We start from the raw sequence: 24,600 nt of genomic DNA, 5'->3' as shown, positions 1-24,600 counted from the left end.
GTTCAAGACCGCCATCAACATCGCAGAACCATTACTTCAAACAATTGAGCATATTGGGCCATACAATGTCTTCCAAGTCATCACTTATAATGCTTCTAATTGTAAGGTAGCGAGAGCAATTATCGAGGATAGATACCCCAACATATTTTGGTCTAAGTGTTTGGTTCACACAATGAACCTTTTGATGCATGATATTATTAAAAACAAACAACCTCAATACAAATGGATTTGTGATTTGTACAAGAGAGGCAAGGGATTGATAAAATTTATTACCAATCATAGCAATACCCATGGGCTTTTCCACAGTCACTCAAGTTTGGACCTATTGAAGATTGCAAAGACTAGATTTGCTAGCTATTACCTCACCTTCAAGCACCTTTTGAAGGTGAGAGAGTCATTAACTAGCATGGTATCAAGTCAACACTGGCAGATATTAAAGGACAAGGCTTCAACCGCAGTTGATAGGCAAGGTTTTGAACAAGTGGAGGAAATTGCTCTTTGATGATCTATTTTGGGCACATGTGAGGGAAGTTTTTCAGTTTACCAAGCCCAATAATGCCATGATTTGTTTTGCAAATACAAATAAACCAATGACTGGGGAGGTGTATGAGTAGATGAATGACATGTTGGGGCAAATAAAAGATATTGTTCAGGAAAAAAATCCCAACTTGTATGATATGATTCACGATTTTGTGTGTGCACGGTGGAATAAACATAATGTTCCACTACATGCTTTGGCATATATCCTTATGCCAAAATAATACTCTCCATCTTGGTTGGGAAAACCTGCATTTGGGGGTGAGGTTAGGGTCAAACCTCATACAACTCCAAAAGTACAAAAAGGATATATGAAAGCATTGGACAAGTTGGTCCCTAACAAGGAGTTTGCTAATCTGCGCCTTGAATTAGGCAGATACTTCACTAGCATCGGAGTGTTTGGTTCTTTGCATCCAATGGAAGATAGGGACAGATTTGATGCTATCACATGGCGGGGTGCATATGGCAGCCAGAGACTTTTGCCAAAATTGGTAAAAAAAGTGCTCTCACAAGTTGTAAATACTTCTTCTACAGAGAGATGTTGGAGCACCTATAGCTTCATCCATAATGTGAGAAGAAACGGACTCAATGAAAACTTGGCAGAAAGCTTGGTTTATGTGCATTACAACTTGAGGTTATTGAGCCATTATTGTGATCAGGCTCGTGAGGTTACATCATATTGTACAACTTGGGACAACAACACAAAGGAAGATAATTTGCATGATGGCGCTCTACATCTAGAAGAATTGGAAACAGAACTTCTGAAGGATGAAGATGAAGCAACAGCAGCCATGCCACCCCCACCATCCAGTAGCAGTGCTCAAGTTCCAACAACTTTGCCTTTGCTACCACCACCTCCATCTACATCCTCACATGGAGGGCATGTGCCTTCTGGTTCTGGTCGTCCGACTATGCCTCCTCCCGAGACTCCCAGAAGACCACCACGACCTTCTCAGAAATTAGACATTTCTCGTGGCAAGAGGCCCAAGCATTAGCGATAGATAATAGATTTACTTTTCTTTTCTAGTTTTTAGTAGTTTTTATAATTGTTGACTCTTTCATATTTATTAAGATATTTTTTGTAAACAATATATGACAATTTAACTTTGAAGTTTGAAGTTGGCAATTATAACTCATTTGTAATGAATTGTGAATATGATGCTTCGTGAAAGTTGAAAGTTGAAACATTTCATTTCATGTTAGATATTTTTTGTTGTCATGGTTACAAATACAACTTTAGTGATCAATGATGATAAGTTTTATATATAGAATTTTGAAAGCTTGAAACTTTAAGGTAGATGAATCATTAGACTCGATATGTTGTATGTTACTAACTTGTGGGCGTGGTTGAAGAAGATTATAACTTCTAGATGATTGATGTTATATGGCTCAATGCATGTTTTTATGCTTTTTTATATCTAATTCATCATTCTACATGCTTTTGTTGACATATATGCATCAAATATATAAAAACATATGTTATATAAAAATTCGCTCCCAAACCGTAAGCTTTGGAAAATATCGCTCCCAGCGCCCGCTTACAAGTAACCTTGATCTTGGCGAATTTTTCACTAAATTATAAAACATTGTAAAGTCATTACAAATAGTGTTACCTCTCAACATAGTGTTTTGGTGGCTAAGTCAGTGATATTATGTTCAAAGTGTTCAACACCTTCACAAGTTATAATTTGGCATTGGGCTTGCTCATTTTTAAGAGCATTTCCTGTAGGGATGGTTTGGTGGCATCTGGGGGGAAATTAGGTTGGTTAGGAGTTATTTTTTTGAGATAAATCTCAAAACCTTATCGTGACTAGTACTAAAAATCAGTGTATGTCAAATTGTTCCACCAAATAACTACTGATAACGAAATTAAAAATTTAAAAACCTTATTCTTAAAAATACATCTACAAAGATGACCATTAATAAATAATATTAAAAATATTTTTTATTATTATTTAAATAATAATAAACAACATTTAATATTTTGTGTTTATTATTTTTTAATATTTACAAAAATATATGGAATGTTATATGATTTATATAATTTTTACATTAAAACATAAATTAAAATAATATTTCCTATATAAATATTTTTAATTAAAATTTAATAATAATTATTATAATTATATAATAATTTGTTTTTGATTAATTATATAAAATATTACTTATATTTTATATGTTTTTATTTATATTCTATTTTATAAAGAATATGGTTAAAATGTCAAAATAATTGTAGTGACCCACCTACAATTACAAACCGAATGTGAATATTAGCATGTATACGGGGCATCCATATGATAGCTACATATGCATGAACTGCATATATTGCACTAGTATACATACTGGGTAATATTGGGAAAAGTCTAAGTTTAGGTTGATGAATCAATTATCAAAATAAATTCCTAACTCACTAGAATATAATAAATAGATCGAGTGGGGCCGTGATATGTGTACCACTCTTATATACCTATATATATGATTAATCTTTTAAAATTAATATATATATGATAAAGATAATGAAATATATATTAAATTTAAATCATTTATATTTGATTAAAGTAAATAAAATTATTTATTTAAATATTAAAATAAATCAATTTATGTTAAATCTATAATTAAATCAATTTAATTGAATTGGAAATTAAAATTAATAAAATATTATCAAAATCCTAAACTAAATATATGAGCTATCGCCTCTATCCAAAAGGGAAAAGGAGGGTCGAGAAGATGGAGGATCACAACAAGAAGAATGGGAAAATGGTGGAGGCAGGGGACCGACAACACAGAGATAGGGTGGTGGTGGGGTTCAGGATATAAGGGAAGGGAGAAGACCATAACAGGGGGAATTCATTTTGGAGTTAGAGAGAATACTGTGAAACCGGAGGAGATTTTGGGGAGCTTTACAGAGAGACGGGAATTTATAACATAGTCACAGATTTTGAGCTTGATTGTTCTTGGAATTTTGGGCACGAGGCCAAAAAGATTCGTCTTTTGGATCTCGGGACCGTACAGGTAGACCCCAGATAGAATAGGAGGTAAAAGGCAGTTTGGTAACTACAGCAACGGGAACAATCACAAGTCCAAAACACCTTCAACTAATTCTAGGTATACTTCTATAATTTAAATTTTTAAATTTCAATTCCTGTCTAGTTAAAATTGTACAATTAAAGCTTTACATTGTTTGATTAAAATTGTACAGTCAGGGTTCTACCATAATATTTTGAGTTATATAAAAATACGATTATAATAATATTTATTGTATTTAGGTAAAAATTTAAAGATAGTAAATATAAACATTATATCTTTACATTAATTCGTTTTCTATCATAATGAAAAAGTTTCATTATATCTCTACATCCATTATTTTTTAAGCATTATATGTTTATATGAATTTGAGTCATTTACAAGTGTTATGGAAATTTTTGTTAGAGGAAAATATACATAGATATAAAGGTTTTTGTAAAACCAATAATGTTTTAATTTTTGTAATATATATATATATATATAGTTGACATTTCTTGTATCACTTTCACTTTGACTACAAGATAATATTTTTTTTTAAATTGGTGATAGTCATAATTTTAAGTGCGTGTATAAAAAGAAAAATTAAATATATTTCTTGTAATTTTCTAACTATTGAAATATAAGTCATTATTGACATTTTTTAGATATATTTTTTAACTATTTATGAATTATAAAAAAAATCTAATCTAATCAAAATATAGCTTATATTATTAGTATTTTTTTAAATTCATTTTTATATCACTTCTTTTTAATTATAAAAATGATTAAATAAGTATGTGCAAATACATTTTTTAACTGATGATATAATAAAAGAAAATTAGACAAGTCAATTTAGAAGATGGCATTGAATCATATTTGGATATATAATTTTTTTTTAAATTGGAAAATCACTAAGAAAAATTGAGATTGTTTAATTAATATCTTAAAAAAAAAATTTACCCTACTAAGTGTTTTCAAATTTATAAAATTATTTCCCCAATCCGGGTGAGAGAAGGGAGGAGAGGCACGGTGTGATTTGCATCGCCGCCATGCATTTAATCAACGTACACCAAGGGTGGTGCATGGCCACATCCATGCGTGCTCAAGCATGCGAAGATCGGTCAAGCAATTAAACCATAAGGTTATAAGGGACCTGGTTCATTGGGAATTCAGTCTGTTTGATTGTGCAACAGTAAGAAAATCCAGTAGTTTTTCAGGATCTCAGGGGTACCTCTCCAGGGTAGCTCTCGGCAAAGGAAATATCGCTCCAGTGCTGATAGCAGTGGTGGAATCGTCGCCTTCCCTTCTGAGGTCATTCTGGTATGTGAAAATCGATTCCCCCATGAGCCCATTGTTCATTGCAAATACTATGTTTTGTGTATGGATGGGACCGGTTGGTTTGATCTCTGTTTTGTGGAATTATGGTCCTTTTGGCTTCGTGCACAAGGGTTGGGACAAAACTTTCCCTCCATGTTCCATATTCAGAGGTGGGAGCTTCCAGGACCACAGACCCTTGGGGAATGCTAGCAATTCCAATAACTGGGAAACCTAGTTGACTAAGGAGGGTGATATCCTTCGGGTTTCAATTGATGGCCAGCCAAATTCTCATAATGAAACTTTTCATTTTATGCAATCCTCTAGTAAATTGGGTCATGTCGAGCGATGAATGCTCTGCACTGTTGGCATGAGGATATGAAAAACTTTTCTGTTAAGAACCCTTATGAGTCTGGGGAGGGGGGTCAAGTTCATTTCCAAGAAGACGAAGCGGAAAGTTTCCTTCGACTATGGCTTAATGAATGTTTTTATCATGTTCATGCTCTTGTAGCCTATGCAGGTGCCTTAAGAAATCTAAAAGGTGAATAAGCCTTCAATGGGTCCCGCCAGATCACCTCGTTGCAAGTGATAGCACGAGAATAGCTTTCCAGATTTTTGCATTCATGGCTTCTTACTTTGTTGCATAGCATGGCTCACTCGGCAACACGTCAAGGTCACACTCCTCCTGCAGGCAGAGGGAGAGGTTGAGGTCGAGGTCGAGGTCGTAGGGGTGTGAGAATGCGCACTTCAGCAACTCGTGGGCTTGATCTAGGTCATGGCCTACCTCAGTTGCAACCAAGGCTTACAGGACAATGACCCACCCAAGGGCTCGTCAAACGGTTGATTTGTGGGAAACCGACATTATTAATCACAACAATATAAGTGACCAAGAGTTGATAGAGGAATTGGGTGATTTAGCCCCGAATCTAGGCCATACCCACGGACGTCGCTTCCAGTACCAACAATCTCCTTTTACATATTGGGTGTTGAAAACCCTTCTTGCGAAGGCTTTGATGACAAGGACTGAAGGAATTTACGATCAGACGAAAGAGATTCAAGCAATTCATGGGGAATTTCAACTTATCCAACACCAGATCCAGCAACAAAATGTTCATTTGGCTCGCATTGAGAAGCATATTCCATGCCTGCCTCGAACTAAGCTGCCAAGTTCCAGTGCCAAAGACTCAGCTCCCGTAGAATTTTCTGATGATTAGCTTGTCTCATGCTGGCTATGATGTTTTGGTCAACCACGTCTAGTAGTATTTAGATGTATAGAGATAATTTTTGGCTTATTTGGCATAGTTTACTAGTCAGTAAAGGTGATAAACACTGTCAGGTTAAAATTGCATTGTTGAACAATTTCAAACTGTTTAGATTTTGGTTGGCTTATAACGCAATCAGATGGTCAACAGACCTGGTTTCCCTATGGGCGAGTTGAGACCATCTGGTGATGGATACAAATTATGTTTCTCCTGCTTATTTTTTAAAAGTAATGGAAAGGTTTTGCCAAGATTCCAATATATATATTTATATTTTAAATGAGAAAATTAGTGAAACACTTGTCTCTTTTCTCGAAGTAGTGTAGATAATAATAATAACAATAATACCAAAATTAATCAAATAAATCACTAATATTATTACTATGAGCAATAAATAGTGGTTTTTTTTTCCAAACAGAATGCAATATAACTGAAATGAAGCAAGTGAATTGATTAAGAAAAATGCATACTCAAATGTTACTATAATTTTGCATCAAAACCCCATTTAAAAATTTTACATCAAAATCCATTTAAAAACATTCCAACACTGGACTACAACATTTTAATTATATATATGGTTCAAAAGATATGTTGAATTCTAAATGAATATATCTAAATTGTACCAGAAAACATAGTCAATCTACCTTTACAAATAGAAGGAAGGGAAGGAATCTCCCCCACTTCTTCTTCACTAGCAAATCATCTATATAAATAACATTTTTTTACTCCATGCACAAACTTAATATCTCTTTATATAAGTAATTATATTTTTTTATTCCATGCACAAACTTACTATCTCTTTCATCTATATAAGTAATTATATTTTTTTATTCCATGCACAAACTTAGTATCTTTGATAATGTTTTGTAAAAAAAGTTTAATTATTATTCTTTTTATCTATATATGTTTGTTGATTATATTTTTTAATTCTATACACAAACTTTTACCAAAAAACTACAACATGTAAGCAATAGAATGTTTCTTAGCGAGGAAAACTAATATTTGCAACCTATTGTGCATAACTTTTTAAGATCTAAGATTTATAGTATATACCTTAAACATGAATAAGCTTTTAACGGAACATATAAAACTGTTACACTCAAGCAAAACACAAAGGTGGATGTAAAATCAAAGGAATTTAGAGATTATTATTTCTGAAGGTGATTTCAAACCTTTAAAGCTGCATGAAAATGAGTTAATGTGAATCTCAACGTGTAGAAACTAACTATTTTGTAACATTTTTAAAAATGCTATGGTAAGTAAAAGGGAGACATTACAAGTTAGTAGTTTTTATATCTACATTGGAATATAGCTCCACCACCCTCACTACCATTATTTATAGCTAATTGAATTAGAAAGGAGAGATTGTTACAGTTATGAGAACAGTCACCCTTTCATGATACATGGTGGATCAAGCCCATTGAATGTCCTGGAGTGTCCATGTTAAAGGAATTTGTGAACTCCCACAACAATCTTCACTGGACTATTATTTTATTGATTCTTGAACAATTTTGATGGCTTCAATGGTGAATGCAATGACGTCTACAATTAACTCTATCTTACAACCAGAGTATTTTAGGTTTATAAAATTGGCTCTCTCTTTTATATAGAGGGTTAAATGATTTAGTAGATGAAACAACTTTTCAATCTAGACATATAAAAATATAAAAAGATGTTACATCCTCTACTATTTATATAGAGCTTTATTGATAGTCTCTACTATTACAATAAGAAAAAATTATAATAGTTTATATAGGTAAAAAATAAAATAAAAAGTAAAATTTTATAATCATATTCATATTTTTATGCCGAATAGTTTCTTCATTTGAACATTTAAAGAACACAGATGTGGGTGAATGCTTACCAAATTAAAATGCAGATAGTTGAATAATTGTGTTTGCTAGATGTCAAATCAACAAGGAAGAATTGACAAATTAATCTCTCCATTGCAATGGTTGTTTAAATAGTGATGGAATGGCTTTCATATAAACCCACAATTCCTATAAACCCATGATTCCACATTCCATGAAGTGTGGGATACATTTTACTGGGAAAAAAAAGAAATTCCAACAATTTTGGTTATTATAAAAATACAATAGAGTGAAAATAAGTTATACGAGGAGAAACGAATCCAAATAATTGGTATTCCCATAAAAATAGGGTGAAATATATCTTGATGCTTGCCATTACCATAAAATTAGGCCAAATAGTTGAATGTAGTTTGAATTTTACTAGAAAAAAACAATTTCCAATAATTTTGGGTTAATAGAAAAATATAATAGAGTGAAAATAAATTCCATGAGAAAAAAATCCAAATAATTGGTATTCCCATAAAAATAGGGTGAAATATATCTTGATACTTACCATTACCATAAAAATAGGGCGAATGGGAGAATGTAGTTTGAATTTTGCAAGGCGAAATATTTTTTTAAACTCTCCCCATCAAATTCCCATGGGCTAATGGTTTACAACTATTTTTTTTAATAAATATTGGGCGATGCATATTCAAACCCCTATTTGTAAAAAATCTGCCCAACCAAAATAAATAACCCCCTAATTTCGCCCCTAAAATTTTCGATGGCAAAGCTTGAGTATCCCAATGCAAAGTTGGTCACCAAACTCTAATCTACAAAAACATTTCTCGTCATATTACCCTAATAGCGATCACTAAACACACAAGATTGGGCTCCTTCTTCATGTCATTTGTGTTCAAGGAGTCATATCCTTGAAATATTGTCAAGGTAGAGCTTGTATGTGTTTGTTGGTCAAGGTGTAGCAAGTTCATTGCATTGCAGGAACCATTTCCTTGTTTTTTAGTGTTCATCACGAGGCTTTCCCATCATGGACATTGGATAGATTGTGTTATGTCTTCAAACTCTTTCAAACTCCTTCAACTTTGAACAAATGGACATCTAAAAATGATCCTCTATCCTTGTCAAAGCTACTACTATCTAAATTCTTGATAAATTGTTTGGCCCAACATATGTTGCTCCAAGTATAACACTAACTTAAAATATAAATCTTCAAACAAAAGTAACCATCAACCAATATGAGTTTTACTAACTAGTTTATACACCAACTATTTTAGTACATGATACTCAAGAATTTGATTGTGAAATGAGAGATGGTTTTTGGGTTGAATATCTAAGCGGCGACCCAAGATCGAACCGGTGAAGGAATGGCTCTCACCCGCGCCTGCCAAACCACTAGAATCTCCCAAAGAAAGAAGCGTGAACCAGCGCGAGGGGTTTTGATCAACTTTGCACGGCCGAGAGCAAGGATACCACTAATTTCGCAGCAGTCAAAGGCGAAAAGAAGGGCTGAAGTGCAAATCTGGAGGGATCTGCAACAAAAGACGGCGAATACTGTTGATAAACCCCTGAAAGGTCCAACAGGGGCGGCTCTGCCTACGGAACCAAGAAGGATCGAGCTATTGAAAGTCCGATCTGCGGCAGCAACTGCATCGGTGGGTGCTGTCCCGAGTCAGAATGGAGATCACAGGACGGCAGAACGTCATCAAAGCAAAAGGTATGATGAATTTAAAAAGCCCTTTACAGGTCGAAACTCTGATTTGAACTGTCGCGCAGATCTTGTCCTCCATATGACCAATCAACCGCCGATGAGCCCAGATTGGGCAGCATATCCACCGACCAACAGCACGGTGCTCAGACCGAGTCATGGGCCCTCAGAACAACCGCCGTTGAGCCCAGACGGGGCATCATATCCATTGAACAATAGCTTTGAGCACAGATCGGGTCATAGGCTTTCCGATCTAGACCTCTGTAGAGCAGATCTACCCCTATGCAGGTCAGATCTGGAAATACACTCACCGGAAAAGACGATTGAAGATAGAAAAAGCTCTCTCTTTATTAGATCTATGGGAGGGAACACAATATGCATCGAAATTGGGAAATGGGAGGCAACAGAAACCCTCAAACAGAGGATACATGAAAAGACTGGAATCCCACCATGCAAACAACTACTCCTCTACGCAGGGAAGGTAATTCAGGAGGGGTTCAAGCTAATGGAATACGGTATAGCAAAGGACTCTACCATCTGTCTCAGCACGAGATTGCGCGGAGGCTGCCCCGGCTCAAGTTCAAAAGGACCTGCTTCCTTCAAAGATGCAGTCAAAGGGAAGATGGAACCACAAAAGAAACCAGAACAGCAAGCTACAGCACCAGGGGCCTACATTGTTGAGCAGACAACACAGAACCCTACTTTAACAATCTCCATACTAGAGGTAAATGAAATACAAGTTGATTATTCAACTAAAGCAGTGATATGCAGGTTCAATGGATTTTGGCCCAAACTGGAAGCCCTTCGTCAATGGATTTACTCCATATGGACAGAAAACTGTGATGTCCATCTCTGCTCAAAGGGATTCTTTATTGTCAAATTTGACACCATAATGGACAAAGAATATGCTTTGAACGAGGGACCATGGTTTTGGGGAAACGCTAGCCTTTTCTTGAAATCTTGGTTCCCAGATTTCGATCCAAACAGCATGGTGGTCACCAAAATGCCAGTCTGGGTAAAATTGTTTAACCTACCTATACACTTTTGGCACTACAAAGTACTGGAAGGAATTGGCAACACCCTGGGATCTTTTTTAAAAGTAGATCATGAGCGCCTATCCAAGGATATCTACACATTTGCCAGGATATGTGTGAAGGTAGACCTCCGTCAAGGCCTACCAGAGCACATTCTCCTAATCCATAATGGAAAGCAATGGGCACAACCACTGGATTATGAAAACACTGTCTTCCGCTGTCGCATATGTCGACAAACAGGTCATCTTCAGAGTGCATGCCCACAAAACAAAAAAGATAGGAAAAGGAGACAACCACCAAAGTCGAAAGGATGGCAATTTACAGCCACATGGGCAGAGGATATAGAAGAGGAAAAGAATGCAGAAACCACCAGCATTCTACAAGAAGATGAAGACGGAAGGAATAATCCAGAAATCAGCAAAGAAAGCTATCCACACCACCTACAGAATAATGAAAATCTGATTGAAGGAGCAATAGATACAAATGCAAGTAACCCACAGCAGCAATATGAGAACTCCGAGCAGGAAATTGGAGGCAGCAAGCGAGCATACTCATCAACAAGCTCAGATTCTGAAAAAGACATCAAGGCTGCCACAAATGAAGCACAAATGATTATTGTAACAGCTCCGCCTAACAATGAAGGCTAGTGGAAAATGGAAAAAAAGAAGGGTAGGAAAGCCTAGATAAACTATTGATTGATTATTAGCTCCTGATTTTAGCAGGACAAGTTTTGTTACAGCATCTACAACATGTAATTTTACTCATAATGAATAAAATTACGATTTTTCCAGTGGAAAAAAATGATACTCAATATAAATAAAAAAAATAAATTCAAAACTTTTGAAGAGAAAACATCATCCCCAATACCTCTCAATATGTTGTTGAATAATTCTTTTCATTGTTATTTTACTTATTGTATAATAAATTGAAAGATCAATATCTCCCTTCTACAAAGGAATGGTAACATATGCAATAAGGTGAAAATCACAATTCTTGTTTTGGTTTGAGTGAGGTTTCAAAGTTATAAACACCAACATCTCAAACATTACATTATAGTTATATGCATATAAAAACAAGGTGACGAAAGATGAAAAATAATTATCAATCCATATGTAACAATGCACTGGTAATGTCTTCAACACACACAAGGCACATTATAGCTATAGATAGGAAACCATAGATAACATGAATTCAACTTCTAGATCTACCTAGAAGGAGACCAAAAAAATATTGAAGCCAATAAAACAATCAAGCAACCATCATATGCTACTATATGCACTCTATAAAATAATGAATTCCTATATCCACTCACATAGGATCTCCAACCGAAAAGGGTTTCAATTCTTTCTTCACTTCAACACATACTTTAATGCACACTAACTTTTCCTACCCACAAAAATTGATATGATCTCTTTTCATTATCAACTCTAGTATCAGTATACACACATGATTTATCTCGTTAATCAAAATTCATCCCATTACCCATTCAACCCATCTCCTTTTTAGAGTTATCCAACTTTCACTACCATTGATTCTTGAAACTGTGTTCTTACATAATTATTTACTAATTCATAGGATGTTATGAACATTTTACTTACCCTGAAACAAAACGTTCCTTACGAGTTCGGGCTAGGCTTGGGCCTTGAACTTCCTCGACAACACACTACAACAAACATCATCAACATTGTCAATAGTTAATCGTAATATCAAAATGAGGTTCTATCACATTCTAATATGTAATTCAGTTAGAAATTCAACATATATAATAGATAAACTAAAAAAATGGTTTAAATCAAAGCAAAAAAATAGTTTCTCCCAACAATAATTTAAATGATAAACCCAGACTATATCAATATATAGACAAGAAAAGAAACAACATAATAGTCCATACTATGCTTGCATAGCCCTTCATACCACAAATCTTTCTCGGGTAAGAATAAACACAAACAATTAATAAAAAAAAATCTTCATGGAAAAGAAGAGAAAGGTGATGCTTCAAAAGTGATCTTTTATTGAAGTCTCTCTAGTACTTGTTGACTTTCAAAAAAAAATAACGAAATATAAGGGCACCCAAAACATGTAAGATCTATTACTTCAAAGTTTACATATATTTGTTACTTCAAACCTTGCTTCTAGTTGGATCAAAATGTAGATATACATGAACAAATCACGGATCTATGTGCTTAGCAACCTTCTAAAGAAAATTTTGTTCATAGATTTATCATGTCTACGATTTCAAACAATATATTTTCTTCTTGAATTCAATGCAGAAACAATAATAGAGCAATTCTTAATGCCAACACCCAAATGGAAAAACAAACCTATGCAACAAAAAAATGGATATAATAGACGAGTTGTCTTTAGTGTGAATTTTTGGAAGCTTTTCCTATCGGTTTTTCCCGTTCAAAATTTCTCTAAAATCCGGCAGGAAGTTATTGAAATCACAAGTTTGATGGATAACCCTACACAATCAAAATGTCCTAGGGGTTTTTCAAGGTGTTGAATCGATATATACAGTCAAAAAACTAGTTTAAATAACACAAATCAAGATTTCACCTCAAATTTTTCCGCTCGATTCCAGCACCGGAAAGTACAAAAAGTCGCACTAAGGACAACTCCAATAATAAATACAACGAACTAGAACTCTTTCAAATATGTGGGAAATGGTCGATAAAAGATATGCCCCGCAAATTAATACACAAGAATTGTCAACTGCCTTCATCCAAAGAGAAAAATAGTATAAGCATTGTTACAAACATCTAGAATTGATATGATAAAATTCCATTGATTAAGTGGCAAGTACTAGCTAGGCCAAAAGAGACTAGTGGGTGGGGGTTGAAGAATTTAAATATATCTAGATTTATTTAGTTGCAACAGATATATCAGGGGCTTTGACTAAAGATAGTTTGTGAAGAAAAAATCTAGAAAGAATACATATTAAGTTAAGCTATCTTATTGATTGGAATCAAAGACCAAGAGTAACAAGAATGCGTCTAATCACTAGAAGACTCCAACTGGAACTTTCCTAGTGATTGGAAAATTTCTAACTCAACAGCTTGGGAATGATTCTTAGGTTCGGATTGGCTCTAATGCCCTACTAGGATGTAAGGATCCTTTGGAGAATTTTGTTGATAAGTTGACGTTTCAAGCTTCTAAACCCTTTACCATGTGCAAGATCTAACAACTACTAATATGTGGTCACAAGCCCAAGACATCAGTCAGGAGGGTCCTCATGCAATTATGTTGCAAAAGTATGTTAATAAGTCACATCACACTAAAGGTAGAGCCTAGTTGTTTAGCCTAGTCCTTCAAACAATAAGTACTCAACAAATCTAGATTACAAGGAAAATTTTGAGACAAGTGAACAAGGTCACTCTTGGTGATGGAAGCAATTCTGGAAGCTTCAAGCTCAGAGGACTACTTGTATATTTCTATGATTGCCTCTAAAGAATAAGATTCTAATGTGGGGCTTCATAGGGAAACAAGGTCTAAGTATTTGCTTACAATGTCAAGCAAAAAAAGAAAATACCTTTCGCCTTATAGTAGTATGTCGTTACGCTCAAAAAAAATTAAACTAAATTTGGATTAGAGGTATGCATGGCAGGATGACTTGGTAAAAGGTTGTTTGAAGACATGATTTGTGAAACCAAAACTCAAGAAATTGCATGATTTTCCATGTATAATATGTTAAGATAAATGGCTCATAATAAATTCCATGTTATTTCATCAAAAATTCATTCCAAATTATTAGAATTTTTCAATACTCAATGCATTGGTGTCTTTCATCAAAATGGTGTCCCTAAAGGAAAGTACAAGCATTGACCCTGAAAATAGTTAATTTTAGATTGAGAATAAGGCCTACAATTCCAGTTTTGGCTAATAAATTATGCAGAGCATGCATAAGCTCTATTTCTACTTTTAAATTAATTGCTAACAATTCTTTTGCACCAGATATCTATTATTAATGTAACCCACTGATGGAAATGAGAACAAATGAAGAAAGAAATCGCTTCATTCATTGTTGCAAAAGCATTTTCAAGTCCATTTTAGTATTGCTCTTTAATTGATGTTTTTATTGAATACCACACTCTCATGTTTATTGAAAATTCCATTGTATATTCTTTTTAATTAACTTTCAATTGGTATCAAAGCTAGCCAATTACAAAGCATGTAGCAATCACTAACTTAACAAATTTGTAAGAGGCTTTATCTACAAACCCATCAACTGGACAAGTTTAAAATGGAGAATATCTCTAGGTTAAAGGATTACTGACCACCAAAACAATGGTAACATCAACCTTACTCAGCCACAAATCCCTCTGTTTAAGAGGGAGAACTATGATTTTTGGAGCATCTCCAAAAAAAAGTTTTACTGACGCCACTATTGATATCACCTTATGCTCATTCGACTAAGACTTAGTGATCATAATAGGGAAGCCCCCTTGAGTCAGATGAAAGCCAACCTAAAGTAATTGGACAAGTTACTGAGGTGACAATGGGTGACCTTCCTCAAAGGTTTCCATTGTTTTGTGTGTTGTAGATTGGGGCTCTTATCACGTTCATACAATTTGGGCAGTAACACAAGCCAATCTTCAACTTGTCTTCCTGAGTTCTCAATTTTCCTACCACGTTCTCCCTTTCCTTGACCATTGCTCCTTCCCCGTGCATGAACAATCTTGGATCTTTCACATTTTACAATTACTTGTCAAGCCCCAGTCTTAGCCTTCTGTTATCACTGCTACAACACCCTCCAAAACTTCACTACATTCAAATTTTGGAGCCTACCAAACTATCATAAGTGTCGCTTTGGTCATCAAGTGTTGTTTCAAGTCATTCCACATGTTTCAAGTGTTATTGATCATTCCTAAGTGTTGTGATTGTCCCATTGTTTAGAACATCTCTAGTACACTTCATAGTTACAATATCTTTGTTTTTTGTAAAACAACACTTTGGGTCGCATTCGCATGCACTTTCCTTATTGTACTTGGGGAGTATTTGTAAACTAGCGTTTTGATGTGTGTTTATCGTTGGTTGATCCTGTCAAAGTCTTATTGACGAGTTGGTATGTGTCGCACTTGATTTTATGTCTAAACTCATTGTGTTTGCCCCTTGTTTTATCTTTCAGAGTTAGAGAAATTTTGGTTACACAAGTTAGCCCACTAGGGCTAGGAGAGTGCATGGTGCACTCTTAAGCCTTAGTCAGGACCCCATCCTTGTTCTGAAGTGCACCTTGCACCCACCAAGAGTGTTGATTTGGGGTAGCATCGGATGTGCTCTAGCCACGAAAATTGGTGGAGAGGCTAATTCACATGAGATCTCCAATACCCAGAAAGGGTTTGGGCAGATTCTAAACAACTTGGGAGATATTAAAATAATTAATATTTTTAATGGAGTCCCTAAGCCCAAACTTAGGGAAAATAAAATATTAATGTGTATTAATATAAAACTGTGTTAGAATGGTCCAAAAGTCATGGATCAAGCCAAATCTAATCTTAGCCGTTGATTAGGGACTTAATCTCGACAGTTGATTTGTCAACGAGAAAAGTATAAGAGGAGGCTTGAGGGTCACTTGGAGAACACACTGAGGGAGACCAATCAGTTCAATTTCTGGAGCGGGGTTAGCTGAGAAATTGAACTAGTGGTCTGGAGAGTAGTCAGGAGGCAACAAGAACGGAACAGAGAGATAAAGAGATCAGCACAAGAGGCAGAAAAGGCAGACGTAGGGCCAGAGGAAGCCACACAAAGGCAGTAGAGACTGCGCAGAGCCAGCAGGGCCTACGTCATCCACGCAGAGGCTGCAGGAGTGATGCAGAAGGCCAGAGAGGCTGCATAGAGTCTCAACAAGCTAACGCAGAGGGTTTCAAGCAAAGGAGCCTGATTACTCAAGCAAAGGAATTTTCACCTTGGATTCTCCCATAAGGCATTAGGGAGATAGAGATAGTACTTTCAGGGAGCAAGTAGTGGCTCTAACGCTCCACGATGGAGATAGTGATGTTCATTGTACTCATGTATCTTAAAACTTTTGCTTAATACTTGAAGCCATTCAGTCGGCACATTTTCATGCATGGATCGTGGATGTTTTGAGACTATTCTTCTAATGTTTACGGCTTATGTTGGCTTTCATATGTGCTAAAGTAATTGAACTACTTCAGTCACTATGGTGCTCAGCTTGTTGAAGATGTGTTGTGATGATTTTAATGATCGTACCATCTACGTGAACTATTTCACTTGATGTCTAATGATTCTTCTTTGTTTATATGTGTGCGTCTCTACTGGATTATTACTATTACTTCTCTTTTAGAGGCTCACTTTTTTTCCTTGCAGTAAAAGAACCTTGATACATTTACAATCGAACATTCCACAAAGCACACTCCCTTGCTCATTCAAAAGCACATGCGCGCTACTCTCTCATGCTAGTTGCTTAAGCCAAGGCAAATCTCTAAGTTAATGGCAGTCAAGCCATATTTCTAAATGGAACTCCTACACCAAACAGTATGAGAGCTAATTAGGACCTCATATCGAGAAGATCCCCCGTATGTTAGCGGGTTCCAACACCGTCAACACCTTCATTTATTATCATTATATCAACTAGAAATAGGTAGGATTATATAATGTTCCCATTTTTTATTTCCCTTATGATGCAGTTAGGATGGACTTCCAAGGTTGGAGATAGCCAGGTCAAAAGAGCAATCATGTCATCTGTGGGCCCAAAGAGTTTTGGCGGAGTTTGATGGGGTCCAACAGGGTTCGCTTGTTGTATTTCATCATCAAGTTTAGTCTCGCACAATTCATCCTTGGTTCCATTGCATTCCAACGATTCCCGTAAAATGGGGATATTATCAAGCATATTTTAATTAAATATGCTAAAGGTGTTATTTGGAGCGGATTATTTGGAGAAACACCTTAGTGTAATACCTCAATGGAACCGGGATGAGGAGATCAACAAGATGGGATGGTGAAATGTTACTTTAAATGGTCGGATAAAGCATGTTGGCCGATTAATCGTTTCCCAGGATTTAAAAGTGACTTTATTAAATTAAGAGGGGAAAAGTGCCTAATCGGAAGAAAAGGCCAAAAAGGGGAGAAGTGACTTAAATATTCAAATAAAAAGGGATAGGCTTCTAGAATGGAATAAAATAATAAAATAAAAGTGCTTCTAGAAGGCTGTAGAATGATCCATCCAATCTTTAAAAGGAGGGGGAGCAAATCATTTGGGAACATCTTGGATTATTGGGTTTCAGGATCAGAGAGCCTCGGGATGAAAACCCTTGGGTTTCCTTGTGTGAGTTGGACAAAAACCCAACCCACTATTGAGGAGATTTTAGTCAGAAATCACACGGAGCATCATCATGCAACGTGAGCAGATCTAGAGCAAATCTGTGGATTGGAGTGGGGATCATCCAAATCTCCAATTTGGGCGTCATTTCCAGTTCAGATTTGGGAGGCCAGATTCAGTATAGCTGCAGCTATTTTGGAGGCCTTCACCTCAACTATTCTTATGTAATCACATATTTAGTTAAAAAAATAAAGCTGAGTTTGCTGCTTATGTCTCATGTTTATTTTAAGTTGCAGCTTTTCTAGTTTCATTTACAACTGCAATTTTATTTGTACTATGCAATTTTATTATGGTGTATTTTCCTGGACGAACTGTTCAAGATTTTAACTAAAGATTCCGAAAGGAATATTACTGATTTCTATTGTAGGATGCCTCCTAACCCTCTTAATATCTTGAACTAAATAATCATCTTGTGATCTGCACTTGAATATCTTGCAATACGAAGTTGCCCACTCAAAAAGGATTCTTATTCATTCATCATCCACCTCATTTAGGAGTGGCATTGCTGAATTAGGTGTTTCTTATACTTGTATCATTATATCGTCCATAACACTTGGTATCAAAGTGGACAATTCTTGCTTTTGGCACCTTCCAACAAAACCTTGCACATTTTTTTATAACTTTTTCTTTGGGGGCTCTAAATCAAGTGGGAATTGAAGGCGTGGACAAAGGAAACACGAAAATATATCTGGTACAAATATCAGCAGAATAGTCACGAGTATTTGAAAGGTGCAATCAACTTTGTTCTTTTGTTCAATCCTAAATCTGAGCTAAAAATAGTAAGGGTTACTAAAACAAGTGTATACTGAGATTGTGAGGTCCAATTCAAAGGACACTATATTGAAAAGAGGAAAGACTAGACTATTGCAAGTCCAAAAATGAAGGTTGTGGACGTAAAATTGACAACAAAGTTATAATTTGTACAACCACATTCTCCAAATGAAGGTGAGAAACAGCAAGTGTTGGCACATTGAACATGGCTTTTTTTGGCACATCCAAATTCAGTGAGATAGTAACATTGAGAAGAAGAAATGCCACGTTATTACAGGCTGAAAGTTCAGACTCAACAGTGCAGAAATTTCAGAGATACATCACTTACAAGGTCAGACTGCAAAGCAATCCCTGAATAAGGGCTTTAAAGGCATGCTAACTTAACATTAGCATCACTTCCGATTTGAAGGTCTACTTGAGGAGATTCAAAAAATGTAGGAAAGGTAAATAAAGGAGAATATATTGATTAAAGGATTTTGACAACTTAGGATAAATACTGAATGGTTGGGGCATTGTAACCACATCCACAGCTAATTTGAACGCCAGCTGCAGTAAGGTGATAAGTAATAAACCAAATGTTACTCTAGCAAAGGCTTCCAAAGGCTCATTCATGACATATGAGGAGAATGACGATTTGGAATTTTACTTGTTCAGTTTTGAACAGAGAATCATAACCATGAAAACTATAACAGCAACGAAGGTTGACCTACAAAATAAGGTTAGCAAAACAGGGTTTCAAAATTTTCAGAATACGAACCAGTCCACTAGTAAAGAACTCAAGGAGGACTTTCAAAAGTTTGAAGATAATCACAAGTCAACTCCTGAAGACCTCAAGTAGAATAAAGCAAAACTGAACACTGAGCATGTTTAAAGAGTTTCAGAAAACCATGAGGACAAAAATTGGGTAACTAAAATATCTCTCAAATGCAAGTCCTCCTTCCAAAAAGCAAAAAGGTGACTTATCAGCACATCAGGGGAACAAAAGGATTTCCACTAGCAAGAGTATTCATTACGTCAAGATCCCCCAAAACATGAATTCAATTTCAGACCAAGAAACTACTTCGATCCCATATTAGATATGAGGAAGTTTGATGGTACAACATGGCTATTCTAGACAGAGCAAATTTCCTATCTACACTAAGTGTCAACCTACAAAAGGTAATGATTGCATCCTTAGATTTAGAACCTTTTTTAAGGAGATTGTGTTGATTTGGGGTAGCATTGGATGTGCTCTAGCCACGAAATTTGGTGGGGAGTTTGGGGCACATGAGATCTCCAATACCCAGAAAGGGTTTGGGCCATTCTAAACAGATCAGGAGATTTTAAAATAATTAATATTTTTAATAGAGTCCCTAAGTCTAAACTTAGGGAAAATAAAATATTAATGTGTATTAATATGAATCTGTGTTAGAATGTTCCAAAAGACATGGATCAAGCCAAATCAAATCTTAGTCGTTGGTTAGGGACTTAATCTCGGCCGTTGATATGTCAACAGAAAAAGTATAAGAGGCTTGAGGGTCACTTGGAGAGCACACCAGAGTGATCAGTCATTCTATTCTCTAGAGCAGGGTTTGCTAAGAGAGATAGAATTAGTGATCGAGAGATGCAGTTTAGGGGCATTTGAGTACAGAGAGACAGAGAGGCAGCGATAGTGCCAGGAGAGCAGTGGAGTAGCCCGGAGAGTGACATAGAGCCAGCGAGGGCTCACGCAGAGGCAACAAGGAGCTGCGTAGAGCCTCAGAGAGGCCAGCGTTGCTGACACAGAGGACCAAAGGGTTGACGCAGGGCCTCCCAGGGCTGACGCAAACCAATTTGGGGTGACGTAGGGCCTCCCAGGGCTGACGCAAACCAATCTGGTGTGACGCAGGGCAAGCGTGAGACAGAGAGGGGCTGACCCAATCCAAAGAAAGGTTGACGCTGCAGTTTATGGGGCAGATTGGTGTTGAGTAGCTGCCAGAAGGATTATCCAAGGTTTCAGCCAGTAGATTTGTCAAAAACTGAGAGGTATTACTGCCAAGGAAATTCTCTGTTGGGTAGGCCAGTTTCGACACCGAGATTGTACTCTGATATTACTTAATAAGAAAACCCTCGGATAGTTGCATCGGTTTCCCACATTGGGTTTTTCCGGGGACATTAGTCCAAAAATAATGGTGTCATATGGTGTGTTTGTTTCTGTTTCTTTTAGTTGTTGATCTGTAATATGCTGAGATGCACTAGTGTTTATTTTCAGTATTTACATTGTAAATAACTTATTAAGGAAAATAACAAGTAGGCAGGAATAAATCAGATAAAGTACATGGAGGCTTTCTAACTAAGCAAACTTAGAAACTTCAACATGGTATCAAAGCGTGATTGCAGATCACAGGAGGACTAAAGGACATCAGCGGAGCGGAGCAATAGCAGCATAGAACAGTTGTCTCGAGGTGACAAAAGTTGTTTCTAGCAGAGCAGCAACAAGGAAGGGTGACACAGTGCCTGCGTCATCAAGGGTGAGCCGGGAAAAGGTAGCGCAGAGGCTAAGGAAGGCAAAGAAGCCTCACGCAGAGCCACGCAGCAGCTGGGAGGGCTAACACAGTTGGCTGAGGAGGCCAGGTTGCTGGTGTCGGGATTGCGCAAAGCCTAGGAGCTCTCACCTTCAGGTTGGTGGGGTTTAGAAGGCTGCAGGAATATCGCAGAGTGGAACTGGTGAGGTATTGTAGTCAGAACAGTACCTGACAAAGCAAGGCTAGAGGAGTTTCTACCGAGGGTTTCTAGCCGAGGAACCCGGATGAGTGGTGCGGTTGCACAAGACGATCAAAGTAGGGGGAATCTCAACAGTGGCAGAAGGATTTCCAGGAGGGAAATCAGGACTTAGAGGGAGTCCAAAAGAGAACTTCCAGATGGGAAGTAGAGACTCAGAGGAGTCGAACAAAGAACTTCCAGGAGGGAAGTAGAGGAGCATCATGGCACTACATGGAGTAAGAGACCAGGATAGACTGGACGGAGCATCGAACTTCGCAGTCTGGAAGGCCAGAATCTTATCCGTACTTGACAGGAATCGTGTCAAGAACTTTGCCTTGAAGGTAATAGCTATCCCAGTTGACCCCAATGATAATGACAAGTACGAGGAGGCGATGGCGAGGGCCAAGAGCATTATCCTTGACGGGGTCAAGGATCATGTAGTACCACACATAGCCGAGAAGGAAACAACATTTGAGATGTGGGAGGCTCTCAAGAAGTTGTACCAGCATACATCTGTGCAGAGAAGAATGCTACTTGAGAATCAGTTGAAGTCGTATCAGATGAAGAAGGGGTAACCGATTGACACCTTCCTCAGAGGACTAAATGAGATCCGGGATCTGTTGACTGCTATAGGGGCAACACCGAATTAGGAGCTGATGGTGAGGATAGCCCTGAATGTTGTCTCAAAAGACTGGGAGGTATTTGTCCAGAGTATACTAGGCAGAGGGACACCTCCACCTTGGGACGAGATGTGGGCAGCTCTTCGCGAGGAAGAGATCAGAGGGCAGTAGAAGATGGGTAGCAGCAGCAAGGGGATCAAAGTCAAGCAGGAGGAGGAAGATGTGGCCCTAGCATCTGAGGGAAATCAATTGAAGCGAAAGAAGAAAGATCTCTCCAAGATCAAGTGCTACCACTGTGGGGAGCTGGGTCATTATGCGACCCAGTGTCCAAGGAAGAGGAGTAAGGGAGAGTCGTCCGAGACTAAGGCAGTGCCAGCATGGGCAAAGAAGGAAGTTTTAACAGACAATGACCATGCCATGAGTGCACACGCACCACTTGAGCGGAAGCGGAGAGACATCGAGTTGTAGTCAGGCGGACTACAGGCGATGAGGGGCAGGATCCTTGAGGTACCCACCCTCTTGTATTAGACCTTGCTACGGGAGCCTTGAAGAGGAGTAGCAAGACTGGCTGAATCGAGTAGAGAGTCGAGACGGATGCGGATGGAGCGGCAGAGAGAGCTACAGTGCAGGTGTCCCAAGAAACGCGAGGCTAGCAGGCTACAGCAGTGAGAGAGGCACAGGAGTGTTGCACTAGTGCAGGATGGCACAGAGAGGTGTGCAACAATGCGAGATGCAGGGAGTTGTTGCAGCAGTGCAGAGATCAGAGAGGGAGCACTTGTCAGCGGCAAACGGAGCTTTAGCATCAGTGGGTGTCTCTAGCCCAATAAGAAGGTCAATTGGAGGAGGTGCAGTGCAGATGCAGTGCTAGGAGAAAGGACCAACAACCGCACGGATGCAGAGGGAGTTGTCGTATAGATGCAGCAGTGGCAGTGGCAAAACCATGGGCAGTAGTACAGGATACAGTAGTGCAGAAGATGTTGGGCAAGAAGGCCAAGCATCAGCACAAGTACCGATGTTGGATGATCAGAGCAATACTCAGTTAGGAGTATTGCTAGAGCACAGTCCTCGCTAAGAGGGAGTGTTGATTTGGGGTAGCATCGAATGTGCTCTAGCCACGAAATTTGGTGGAGAGGTCTCCAATACCCAGAAAGGGTTTGGGCAGATTCTAAACAGATTAGGAGATATTAAAATAATTAATATTTTTAATGGAGTCCCTAAGTCTAAACTTAGGGAAAATAAAATATTAATGTGTATTAAATGAATCTGTGTTAGAATGGTCCAAAAGACATGTATCAAGCCAGATCTAATCTTAGCCGTTGATTAGGGACTTAATCTCGGCCGTTGATATGTCAACAGAAAAAGTATAAGAGGAGGTTTGAGGGTCACTTGGAGAGCACACCGGAGTGATCAGTCATTTTATTCTCTAGAGCGGGGTTTGCTAAGAGAGATAGAATTAGTGATCGGGAGATGCAGCTGAGGGGCATTTGAGTACAGAGAGGCAGAGATAGTGCCAAGACAGCAGCGCAGTAGCCAAGGAGAGTGACGCAGAGCCAGCCAGGGCTCACGCAGAGGCATCCGGGCGCTGCGCAGAGCCTCAGAGAGGCCAGCGTTGCTGACACAAAGGGCTAGAGGGATGACGCAATCCAGAGAGAGGTTGACGCTGGGGTTTCTGGGGCAGATTGGTGCTAAGTAGATGCCAGAAGGATTATCTAAGGTTTCAGCCAGTAGATTTGTCAGAAACTGAGAGGTATTACTGCCAAGGAAATTCTTTGTTGGGTAGGCCAGTTTCGACACCCAGATTGTACTCTGATATTTCTTAATAAGAAAACCCTTAGATAGCTGCACCGATTTTCCCACATTGGGTTTTTTCGGGGACATTAGTCCAAAAATAATGGTGTCATATGGTGTGTTTGTTTCTGTTTCTTTTAGTTGTTGATCTATAATATGTTGAGCATGCACTAGTGTTTATTTTCAGTATTTACATTGTAAATAACTTGTTAAGGAAAATAACAAGTAGGTAGGAATAAATCAGATAAAGTGCATGGAGGCTTTAAAACTAAGTAAACTTAGAAACTTCAACAGATTGGTTACGTACTCAAGTTTATAAATAGCTCGTCACTTGGATCAATCCATATCATGAAGAAAGTGTGAAGAGCTTGTGTATGTAGATACATTTTCTATCAAGGTGAGCTATGTTGATGTTTTAGCTCGGGCAAGAACTTTTGCATAGGCATCTAGGCAAGCAGAGGTCGCCAAAAATCACTTTAGGATACTTGCTCTAGTAATGAGAGTTGGATTTTCTAAGTCTAACTGTTAGAAACCCTTCATGTACTTTTCTGATTTATTGTTGCCTACTTGTTCTGATTAATTAACAAGTTATTTACCATGTAAATACTGAAAATAAATACAAGTACATGCTCAACACATTACAGATCATCAACTGGAGAAAACAAAACAAGCACACAAGTGACACCGTTGTTTTTGGA

At 37.5% G+C, this 24,600-nt stretch overlaps 1 protein-coding gene across 4 annotated transcripts in view; it reads right to left on the bottom strand.

Moving 5' to 3' along the window:
• MSH1 (MUTL protein homolog 1) overlaps positions 1-24,600 on the bottom strand; it is a 512,649-nt gene that overhangs the window by 396,620 nt on the left and 91,429 nt on the right. For all 4 annotated transcript variants that reach the window (XM_089392823.1, XM_089392822.1, XM_089392821.1 and 1 more), the window contains exon 7: positions 12,265-12,329. In XM_089392823.1, coding sequence (XP_089248949.1) covers positions 12,265-12,329 — 65 coding nt within the window. The remainder of the gene's footprint in view (positions 1-12,264; positions 12,330-24,600) is intronic.

The sequence above is a fragment of the Pinus tabuliformis genome, chromosome 1_1 (assembly GCF_031772625.1).
Source record: "Pinus tabuliformis cultivar Carrire ecotype Pingquan chromosome 1_1, CPIR1, whole genome shotgun sequence".
NCBI classification, from domain to species: Eukaryota; Viridiplantae; Streptophyta; class Pinopsida; order Pinales; family Pinaceae; genus Pinus; species Pinus tabuliformis.
Note: the sequence above shows the minus strand (reverse complement) of the source record. Positions and strands in the feature narration are given on the sequence as shown.